Source organism: Aulonocara sp. 'chitande type north' Nkhata Bay, linkage group LG23 (assembly GCF_057382095.1).
Source record: "Aulonocara sp. 'chitande type north' Nkhata Bay isolate Kocher_YH1m ecotype deep benthic linkage group LG23, A_spYH_male_GT1.1, whole genome shotgun sequence".
Taxonomy (NCBI): Eukaryota; Metazoa; Chordata; class Actinopteri; order Cichliformes; family Cichlidae; genus Aulonocara; species Aulonocara sp. 'chitande type north' Nkhata Bay.
Window position 1 is genome coordinate 53,145,343 of NC_141365.1, and position 12,247 is coordinate 53,157,589.

General features: G+C 41.1%; 1 protein-coding gene across 2 annotated transcripts in view; it reads left to right on the forward strand.

Annotated features, from left to right (window-relative positions):
- runx1 (RUNX family transcription factor 1) overlaps nucleotides 1-3,261 on the forward strand; it is a 31,397-nt gene extending 28,136 nt beyond the window's left edge. Inside the window, exons 7-8 of one of the 2 annotated variants that reach the window (XM_086282984.1) lie at nucleotides 1,457-1,603; nucleotides 1,682-3,261. In XM_086282984.1, the coding sequence (XP_086139110.1) occupies nucleotides 1,457-1,603; nucleotides 1,682-2,223 (689 nt within the window). In that variant the 3' untranslated portion in view covers nucleotides 2,224-3,261. The remainder of the gene's footprint in view (nucleotides 1-1,456; nucleotides 1,604-1,681) is intronic. The other variant, XM_086282986.1, reaches the window with a different exon arrangement.
- Nucleotides 3,262-12,247: the final 8,986 nt, after the last annotated feature.

The following is a 12,247-nucleotide window of genomic DNA, read 5'->3' on the forward strand; positions in this document are numbered from 1 at the left end:
GTTAACAAATTAAAATTAAATTCTAAAGTTTTATATCTCAGAACATGTAAAAAAAATAATGTGGTCTGTAGTAGGTCTTAACATTAGTTTAATACAAACTCAGATAAACTATAAAATGTGACATATTACACTGTGTTATTATTTATTTACTAAAGAAAATAAGCCAAAATGCAGAAGCAGTGTATAAAAAACCAAGCACACCATTACTACTTCCATGAAGATGTTAATCAAATGGTCATGATTAAATGATCATCAGCGAGTGTGCCCACCTCTATAAAGGCAGACATTTTTGGTCGTTTGCTCGGTGGGGTATTCCCTTGTGTTTTAATGCAACACCAAGGTAGAAAGAGATCAATGTTAGAGGCTCATCAGTTCCAGGTTTCTTTCAATGTTTTTCTTTTGATTAGAAAAAACTGAAGAGGTATGGCTTGTTTGGTAGCATTGTCAGCCAAAAGCCTTGTATCCCTAAAACCTTAGCTTTGCAAAATGGCATCTGAGCAAGCCACAAGACTTCTGGGACGATGTTGGATATACAAGTCTAATGTGGATATGTTTGGCCAAATTGGCTTGTTTGGTGAAAGGAAAAAAACACAGTATTTCAGCACGAACATATCATACCAGTCCTCAATCCTGAGGTAAGAGTTTTGACTTAATTGCAGCCCCAACAACAGAGTAAGGAAGACATAATTAACGTTGTAAGAAAATAGATGGAGGGACATAATTAGGAAGGGAGAGATTGGGGTAAAATGAATGGCTACTTTGAACATGAACATTTCTTTAAAGTGTGGCTTTGAAGTTTTTAATAGTCACATTCAACATTCATCCAGTCTCATCCACTTATCCTTGTCAGGGTCGGGCTGGAGCCTATCCCAGCTGTCATAGGGCTGGACAGGTCGCCAGCCTGCCGCAGAGCTAACACAGACAACCATTCATAGTCACATTCACACCTATGGACAGTTTAGAATTACCAGCTAACCTAACCCCAACTGCTAATCTTTGGACTGTGGGGGGAAGCCGGAGTACCTGGAGAGAACCCACGCGAACACGGGAGAACATGCAAACTCCAAACAGAAAAACCTGGGGGTGGAATCAAACTCAGGACCTTCTCACTAAATAGAAACAGTGCTAATCACCCCACCCACATGCAACATAACATAAACTGGGAGTGTCAGTAGCACAGGAAAAAGTCATGTGAAAAAAACTTTTCTTGAACCTCCTGTTCATCTGGACGTAGCGTATTCAGTGGGAGAAACGTTTCATCCAGATGACTTCTTCAGTCTCAGCTGACTGCGGGATTCCAACCTTATATACAGTACATTTGCACAGTAACTGAAACTAGCACTGTTGAAGGAATAAACCTTTGAAACATTTTACTGCTCCAAAGGTATCAGTGATTATATATTACATGTATTTTCGCTCACAGTCCCTTTCTCCTGTCTGCTTGTATCTCTTTCAGATTCCAGACAGATGCAGTCATCACCATCATGGTCTTACGATCAATCGTATCCTTATCTTGGCCAGATAACTACACCCACTGTTCCCACGGCTAATTCTCTATCACCTGGTCGTTCTTCTCTCAGTGACCTGTCCTCTCGACTAACAGGTAACAAACCTATGCGTGGTGACACACGTAGGGAACACTGTGATTAAGTTGTAACAATCAACCTTTGTCTTCTTTCAGGCTCTGAGCTCACTGCCTTTGGTGACCCAAGGATGACCTTAGAACGGCCTTTCAGTTCCCTGCCCTCCTTGCCTGACTCACGTTTTTCTGATCCCCGGGTGCACTATCCTCCCACTGCAGCTGCCTTTACCTACACCCCATCCCACAATCCAGTCTCCAATGGTGCACTCGGTATCACAATGGCAACAGCCATGGCCACCACCCCTGCAGGGAGGTACCACACCTACCTGCCTCCACCCTATCCTGCAAATGCACCCCAAGCTCAGAACGGGCCTTTCCAGTCCACCTCCTCACCATATCTCTACTACTCCACTGCCGCTGGCTCCTACCAGTTCTCCATGATGACAAGCGGAGCAGGCAGCAGTGATTCACGCTCACCACCAAGGATCTTGCCACCATGCACCAATGCCTCCACAGGTTCTTCCCTCCTGCACCCCTCTTTACCCAGTCAGAACGAAGGGGTGGGTGCGGAGGTGGAGTCCAGTCACAGTAGCTCACCAACAAACATGGCTCCTGCTGAAGCTGTCTGGAGACCCTACTAAACGAGCAATGGCAGAAGTGAAGGGTGCACCCACCCACTTTGTCATGTGATGCACACACTGGCAAGGGTGGAACAAATAAAATGAAACGGTAACATCCGGTGGGTCTGCCTACTAATTAGCAAGCAATATTGAGTTTCAAGTTAAGCTGCATGTTAAGACCAGTTTATGTTAGAACTGGCTAATGTCGGTACCAAACATCATACAACTAGGAGCCAGAAGAGTACAGCCAGTAGGAAATACTGTCACATCAGGGTCTATCAAGATAGGATTGCTCTCTGTAGAGGAGAAACAACAAACTGAAGACACTGTGCTCGAGCAGGACTGGACTGATCTCAGCCAAGCATCCTTTGTTCAGTACCAGGACTTATTCGTCATAATGTGGTTGATGATGTGAATATATTATTTGCTCCTGACAAATGTTGTGATGAACTGTTTGTGTTTACTGTATCAGCATTCTTTCTCCCTTTTTTCTTTCTCAACTAAAGTTCAAGAAATATAATTTTAGACATGAAATAGTTCAAAGTTTTCCATTGTTTCCATTTCCAAAGTTCACTGTATTCCATTAGCTGTGTTCATCCAAGATGGTCTTCTCTGTCCTCCAAATCCACCACCATTTAATTTTGAACCAACAAACCATTGCACCAAAGACTGCACCATTGTAAAAGCATTGAATTTGTTCTCATGACACCTTTTTAGAGTTTATTTCATATTTGTTCCTGTCTGTGTGCATATGTGTGTTTGGGTGAGAGTCCATGTAATTGTGTGTCTGTGTGTCAAATTTTCCAGTGATCCACTACTGATTTGTACCATATATAGCAATGACTGTATATGACACCCTAAGATTGTTTTCATCACCCCTTCCTCTCTCTCACTGTCTCTCTCAAATAGACACACAGACTCAGAGAGACATACAAAGACACACACACACACACACACTTACGTCACAGTTTGCTATAACACTGTTGTGTATATTTCAATTAGACTGATGTAAATATAAAGAAAACACAACTGTTTCCTGGTCCTTTAATATGTTTTCATTGTTATTTGTCTCTTCATGAATAATCTGTCCTAAGACAAAACACACACACACAACACACACACGATCTTTTGCTGTTTCTGACCCTGAACCTGAAGTGCAACACCAACACACTTAAAAGTCGAGTGAGATACCTGACACCTGCAGCCTGGAATTTAATACCAAATGAGTAATATCGTTCCCAAATGTAAGAACAAGAGTTGGTACTCTCTAAGGTGTGTAACATGATGTTTCCATCTTATGACGACAGGTATTGGTGCTTTCTTTTGAGTTTTGATATATGACACAGTATACACTATATTGTCAAAAGCATTTGCTTGTCGGACTTCACATACATATGATATCCCATTCTTAATTGATTAGGTTTTCCACAAGGTTTAGGAGTGTGCTTATAGGAATGTTTTAGCATTCTTCCAGGAGTGCATTTATGATGTGAGTCACTGATGAAGGACGAGAATGCTTGGCTTGCAATCTCCACTCTAACTCATTCCCAGGTCTATATGCAGGCCAGTCCAGTTCTTCCACTCCAAACCGCTTTGTGCACTGGTGTGCACTCCTGTTGGAACAAAGTTTGGTGCTTGAAATTGGAATACTTTGGTATCCTAAATTATTAAGAGTTCCTTTAACTGGAATTAAGGGTCCCAGCCCAAGTCCTGAATAGCTATCCAACACCATAATCCCCCCTCCACCAACCATTACACCTGGCACGGTGCAGTCAGACAACTAACTCCTGGCAACAAACCGAGACTTGCCCATTAGACTGCCAAATGGAGAGGCATGACTCTTCACTCCAGATACCACATCTTCACTGCTTTAGAGTTTAGTGGCAGCATGCTTTATTTTTATCCAACACTTTGTGTTGTGCTTGGTTATGTAAAGCTTAGATGTAGGTCCTCATTCATGGAAACCCTTCCGATTAAGCTCTTTGTTCTTGAGCTAATCTGAAGGCCACATGAAGCTTGGAGGTCTGTAGTAATTGACCCTTCAGAAAATTGAGTACTGAGCAGATGATCTATTGGACTTAGATCAGGCAAGCGTGGAGCCCAGTGCATTATATTATTTCCTCCATCCAAAAGGATGAACTACTGTTAATACTAGAGATGGACCGATCCGATATTACGTATCGGTATCGGTCCGATACTGACCTAAATTACTGGATCGGATATCGGAGAAAAATAAAAAATGTAATCCGATCCATTAAATATCATGAAAGCACCTCACAAAACTTGCAACACGCCGTAACTCACCTCAGAACGTTAGCACGTCGGAGCAGTATGCATCACGTGATAGAGCGGCTGTGGCATGCGGGACCTGTCGGTGGTCTGGATAGCATTTGGAGCTTCGCTAGCAACCCGGCATTTCATCTCCGACAAAGTTATCCCGAGAGAAGTAAAGCAAGTGTGTAAGTCCATCTCTGAATGTTTGTAAAGCATTCCTGCATTAAGCTTAACAAACGATATATGGAGCGACTGCCTCTTCTTGCTGCTACTTCAATCATGAAACTGCTTAACGATCAGCTGATCGGCTTTTCTGTCGCGAGTCCGTGTCTCTAGTTTGCTTTTGGCCCACTTTGCACCAGAAAGAGGAAACCAGCGGCTGAACAACAGCAGCACGTTTAAGCTTGATCAGCTGTTGTTAGAATTTATTTAATATTACTTTCTACTCCAGGATCTTTTTCTACGTAGCTGACGCTGGTAACTGTGCAGGGGCGCATCTAGCAAAGTTTAGCCAGGGGGGCCGATAGGGCATGAACAGGGAAAAGGGGGCACAAAGACATACTTTTCTTTCTTATTCTCATTTAAAATGTCGAGCTTTTAATAAATAATTATCTGACACCCAAAGTTTTAATTTGATGCAAAATGAATAGAAGTCAATTACTGTATATAGTAACTATTAAGTCTAATATATATACCCTAGTAAGCTATAGTACTTTTTCCTTTGGGAAGGTACCATCTGTGCAGTCTGCAATTTTGTTGAAGAAAGATGTTGAATCTATTTAATATTTCTTGAAAAATAATTGATTTCTGTGCATTTTTTTTTGACACTGCATTAAATTAAGGTTGATTACGTTGATTAAGCATCATGAGGTGGAGTGTGAGGGGTGGTTCCCTATTTTTTATTTTTTTATTTTTGTTGTTGCTGGGAGTTGGAACCCTATTAGTTAGGTTGCTTAATATTTACGCTAAGTACTCTTTAAAATACCAGAATAGGGAGGATGGTGTAGGTTTAAGTTTATTAGATTGATCAGTATTGCTGAACTATGAAATATTTTTTTTTTTGCATATAGGTATAACAGAATAGCTTTAGTGTAGTTGTTGTTTTAAACTTGAGTATGAACTTATACAAAATGCAGCAAGATATTTAAAAAAAAAACAGTTTTGTTGATTAAAAAACATTATATCGGATTCATATCGGTATCGGCAGATATCCAAATTTATGATATCGGTATCGGTATCGGACATAAAAAAGTGGTATCGTGCCATCTCTAGTTAATACATGAGGGAGGCCATTGTCATGCATTGTCAGAGGAAGTCAGAGCCCACTGCACCAGTGTAGTGTCTAATAATGTGTTAAGACAATTTAATCCCAGTATCTAATGGTGGTCAGGGTGCCATTGCCTAGCCTGTAGAGGTCTATGCAATCCATTCATTGATTTGTCTTCCCAGATCATTACTGGCACAGTACCCAAATGGTTATGTAGAACGATGATACAAACAACATAAATGACAATTGGACCTTCACACCACTGGCCCGCTGAAGGTCATTTTGTAAGGGATTGGCAGTGTTCATCCGGATACTGTTGCTGCTGACTGTTTAAAAAGTTTTTGTTCAACTATCCAGAGTAGCTGTGTGTCTCCTAGAATCTCCTCCATGCTCCTGAGACTGTGCTGGGAGACACAGCAAACCCTCAGGCAATGGTAGAGTCCAGGTATCGCCTCATGCTACCCATAGTGACACTGAGCCTCGCCAAATCAAAACTAGTGGAAAAAACTCTGAAAAGATGAGGATAGAGTCAGCCAATTGTTTCCCCCTTATTAACACCCCCCACACAACTGACCAGATGAGTATCCCAGAAATGTAATACTGTACTCTGATCCAGGTGCTCCATTTTTTGAGCTCTGTATGACTGATGACAGATTAACAAGGAGCTGGATTCTCATAAAGTCTCAGTGATCATCATGACAGGGAAACAGGAGCTACAGTGAGAAAAAAAACCTGAGACTATTTGTTTCGCTGTTTATGATTTTCCTTCAATAGTCTGAACAAACTCGTTAAAAATTTAAACTTGTATTTTGAAATTTTCATTTGTAAAATTTCTCACACAAATTTGAAATTACAGTTACAGTTTAAATCTCCAAACCTGTATTCACATTTTATTCATGTTTATTTATTATTTTAATATTTACAAACACAGCTCTGTGAGCTCTTAAATCAGTGAATACAAGTGCTCAACTGCACATATTTACATATTCTATGCTTTGACTTTTGCAACACTTGTTGCACTTGTAGCTGAAGGGGGGAAGTGGCGGTTGGGGGTGTGGGGGTGGAAGTCAGCCAATCAGAAAGCAAAAGACTGAGAGGTCTCATTCGCAGCTGCCCTCATCTTTACTTCTACTTGCCATTCACAGTGGAAAGATTTTCCACAACTTAAAGCACATTTAATAGAAAAACTTTATTTGAAAAAGACAGGATATAAAAAGACCAAGAAAGAAACATGTCACTTGAAGTCAAACCATCTTCCACCATCGCAGGACCTGTTGAAGTGAAATTTATAGATTTACTTTTACTTTTTTCCTTGTATTGACTGCATAACATACGTGATATTGTCTGATTGGTCCTGTCTGATCTTCACTGTACTAACCATGGTTCTCGCTGTTCCCCTGAATCTCCAGTGTCACCCACCATGCTCATGACCCAACCTAAACGCCACTGACACTTTCATCATGCTTCATGACCAAGCACCTACCTACTTAACTCCCTGCATTTCACCTGTTCAGCCTGCACTGTCCTGCTGCCCTTCTTTCATCTCCAGAGGCCAGTTTTAATATATACATCAATGTAAATATATCCCTTTGATTTATTTGGGTCCACGTGTTGTCAAATACAATGATAATATAAGCGCATTAGTGTTTTAGAGATTCTAACTAACCCTCCATCTCAAATTAAACATCTGAGTTCAGAGGGAACTGCCACAGATACCAACTACAAATACAGGAGACTCCTGAATCTAAATAACTACAGATCCACTTAAACATTTATTTATATCACGATTTTCAGAAATACCTTAAATGTGTTCAATATTCCTTAACAGCATATATCAAATCTTCAGGCTCTGACATCCATCTGAAGCACTGCGCTGGTTTCTGCATTAATGCCTTGTGACTGAACAAAAAAAGAATCACTCTTAGACACGCATTTGTCTACTTTTAATACAATATAATGAATAACACATTGAACAAAAACAGTAAACCCTTAGTTTTAGTCAAACTTTACATTAGAAGTTGACTTTTTTTAAGTAACTAGTTAACATCTGTTGCTCTTAAAGCCTGTTGAGTTCAGGGATTTATTATACAAGTGTGAGTATGAACTTGGTATAGTTTCCTTTTGGAATAATAACCATGGGCGAATCAAAATGAAAGTACTGAGGAAAACTCTGGTCTGTGTACTCTGGTGATGCCTGAGTGAAAGTGTGATAGTCCTGTAGTTTTTTGTCAGGGGTGAACTAACAGTTCTGTTTTACTGCCAACAGTGGGACAAACTAATACTGCTGGATTGGCATCTTATTTTCATGTACTGGACATTTAAAATATGTTCTATTAAAAGTCTCTTTAGATATAAAATATGCTGTGAAAGAGGATCCTCTGCACTCCCATGGAAATCTTACATATTCATACTCTTTTAAGCTTTAAAAAATATTTTTAAATAGATCTTTTTCTATATATTAATATATTTAGTATGGGATCTCCTCTTTGGAGACCTTTACTTACTTGGACTTAGGTCCTCCTGTGCTGTTCAGCGCATTGGGCGGCAAGTGTCCACCAACATACTCGATCGGCTGCTTCGGCCTCATCCCATGCAATGTCTATGGTGCATAAGTCATCGATGAAGGTCCTCCGCCATGTTGTATGGGGGCGGCCTGGTTTGCGTCTTCCATGGGGTGGGTTCCATGTGATGGCAATCTTGGGCAGTTGATGTGGGGGTTGACGTAGAACATGACCTCCAAACCGCACACGCCACTCAGTCACAATGTCCTGGAGGGGACGTGTGGCAGTTCGATGGTGTACTTATTCGTTGGTGACATGGTCCCGGTAGGAGACCCCCAGAATATGTCTTAGCCATTGCTGCTGGGCCACATGGAGTCTTTTTGCAATTCTGGCTGATGTTTTCCACGTCTCACAAGTGTAGATTGCAGTAGGTATAACGATGGAGTTGACCACGATCTTTGGGGTCGACCAGATTGGCCGGAGCTGCTGAAAGACCGCACCTGCTTTAACAATTCGACACACAACGTCATGCTCAGCATCTCCATCACTTGCCAGGATGCTGCCCAGGTAGGTGAATTGATTCACCTCCTCCAGTGGTTGCAGTCCTACCGTAATGGGGTCCTGTTTCGTCACGTAACCTGTCCTCATGACCTTGGTTTTGTTTCCACTGATCCATAAGCTCACTTTGGCTGCCTCTTGCTCCAAGCATGATGTCATAGTAGTCATGATTTTCCGGACGTCAGCCAACAAAGCGATGTCGTCTGCAAAGTCGAGGTCCTTGAGGCATGTTGGTGGATGCCAAGGTATCCCAAAGCCATCTTGGTCCATGGCCCTCTGCATAACAAAGTCAATGGCAAGAAGGATGAGGAAGGGAGAGAGGATACCCCCTTGCCTCACACCGGTCTCAATGGTGAAGAAATCCGTGTAGCCATCCTCTGTGTGGATGCAGCAACTGGACCAATAATTGTGATAATCTGCAGGGAAAAATGTTGTGCAGCTTATTTCTTCGCTTAACAGCACTTACACATAAAGAGGAAGTCTTTAGCCAGCTAGGAGCTACATTTCATTTGAACATATCAAATCACCAGGTCTATGTTATCATCCATCAAGCTTTTGTCCTCCACTGGGATCAAAACTACCAAATATTTAACAATATTTTTAACTGGGATATTTCTGTATCAGCAATGTCTTTTAAAGCAAGAATGTCAAAATTATTTAAATTAAGGTTTAAGCCTGATGTTAATAACAGATCAGACTTTGAGATTTCATTTGTGTCATTGTGACACATTGAGGGGCAGGGATAGCTCAGTAGGTAGAGTGGTTGCCCCATGATCGGAAGGTCGGGGGTTTGACTCCACTGAACGGCTCCCCTGAGGTACCCCTGAGCAACGTACACATTATTATTATTGTGTTTGAGAGAGTGGAAAAGCACCATTCATATCAGTCCATTTGCCATTAATACAATCACTTTTTTCTTATACTTATGTGCTTTTTATCTAACAGTCACACACATTCGTACTCAAATGGATGCATCAGAGAGCAGCTTGGGGTTATTTATGCAGACGGGGATCAAACCACTAAAGTGACCCACTCTACCTCCTGTGCTACAGTCACCCCAGAGACAGTGACTTGTGTATATTTAAAGATAATGCAACTAAACTTATGGTAGATTATTGAAAGGTTCAGAATTTGGCTTACCGCTAAGAAGAGATGGGACGGCCATAACGAAATTCCCCTCTTAATCTGAGTGATGGCAGTTTCACCGATGATGTCTTGATTGCTTTGATAAAAAAAGTTATCAAATTTTTAAAAATTTAGGGTTAAAGATAAAATTGTGGAGAACTGTAGAGAATCAAGAATAAAATCAGGTGACTGCCAACAAGCCATTATTTGTAGTTAGCTCCAAAAACAGGTGAATATTATTGAGATATGAATGCCACTCACGAATCCACAGTGGGATTCCTGAATTCTTTTATTTGGATCAGTGTTTCAAAGCTTTGCTACTATGAAAATTGTCATTTTATAATCATTGTTGAGTGTAATTGGTCTCCAGTTATCAATAAATAAAGGATCTTTGTTGGTTTGGGGAATTAAAGGGAGATGTCCTTTCTTCAATGAAGGGGACAGTTCTTCTTTTACAGATCGCTTCATTAAAGAGAGCAGCTAATCATTTAATTGGTAAATTGACAGCAGAAACATCATTATTTTTTCTATTTTTGAGCTATTTTTATGTGCTTGTTTTTTTGCCATATGCAGTGGCTATCTTTCTCATTTAAAACCTTAGAAATTCCCAGTATTTTCCACATACATTACTTTTTGAGGCCAAATTCCAGGACTTTCCTATAACATCCTTGATATCTGATATGGGCTGTTCACTCTTCAGAAGTGAGCTAGTCTGAGCCTAACCCCTTCTATTGTTCCACTTACTGATATTTGGTGTCAGTGTCAAAATGTTGTGGTCTTTCAAAATAGCAGGAAAAATGTCTGCCTCATTTATATTCAGTGATTATAGACAGAGTAGAATCTTTGGATGTAAGCCGTTTCCACAGCGCTGCTCTGACGAATCTCGTTCTCACCAAAATGAAGCTTCTTCTCTTTCAGGAAGGAACTGTTGTTTGCTCTCTTTCAGATGTTTCTCACAGAGCAGAGGACGATGATTGCACATGGCTCGTCTGCCCAGCGTGTGCGTCACATCAATCATTGCCTTCTGTCTGAGCTCGGTAGCAGCTTTCTGACAGAATCAGGATACTTTCTGTCTCATGTCCTGTTCTCTTGTTCATTCTCAGCGTACAGATGCAGACGCCATCCTTTTTTGTAGCACTCCGCTTCAGATAATCTGTTACTGATATCACTTTGCTGTTTTTGAATATTTTCTCAAGAGCTTGTTTTTTTCTTTTGTTAATGCCATTGATTTCTTCATAAGCAAACTCTAGTCATGTTTAAGCTTCTCTATCATATTGGGACCACGTTTTCTAGCTTGTTTGCCTTGTTTACCTCGATTGTGAGAACACTGATTATATTAGTGTGGAACAGGGCATTGGTGTTCCTCTTTTTGACCCCTGGCCTATTTTGAAATTCTAACCAGGAAGGAGAAAACGGGTTAAACTGGACCACAACCATAAAATATAAGAAAATAAGATGTATTAAATTTTATATGCCATGGGACAGATTTACTAAGCGAGGCAAATTATTGTGATATCAAAACTGCAGTGTGGAGCAATTTATAAGCAATGGTGCAGTAAGAGCACTTCAGTAAGACCAGTACAAAATACTGGCTCAAAAATCCAGTGTAAGCTCATGACCGGACCTGGGGCTTGCAGAACCTTGGCCCCTTTGGGAAATGGTCATGGAGGGAGTGGTTCCCTCTTCCTACCACTTTCCGCTGGACGATGCTGCCCCTCCCTGGGATGTAGGGAGGGGCAGCATCCCAGGGAGGGATCAACGGCACGTGGCTGGATGTTCTGGTGTGGTTGTTGAGCCGCTCCCTTGCTGGTATGGGATGGCTTGGACCTCTTCCTTGTTAGGGGGCTCTGGCTCAGGTGCTGGCCAATTCTTGGGCGCCTGGAACCCTGGGACCCTGTTCTCGGCTCGTGCCACTATCCTTTTATTATATTTTCCCTTATTTCTTCCCTCCTTCCCCCTTTTATTTCTCCTCTTGCCTGTACTGCCTTAGACATTGTCATACTATACCACACATAATGTAATAACTGAAATGACACAAAAAGAAACGAATAAATAAACTGATAAAAGATACACATGAACAAGAGGAGCCTATAGCGAATTTATAGAGCTGATCTTGAAAAGGAAAACTGTACTCACTCGAGAGGATGATGTTGTTCCCTCTATCTGCAGCTGAGCACTGGTTGGCTTTTCCCCACAGAAGAGCGTTCAGCATGTAACAACAGATTATTTAAACCATATACTAACCTTTACAGGCTACTGTATAGTGTCTGCAATGATAAATAACGCTTTCAAGTTTGTTTGTTTTTTAGAAAGAAAAGAC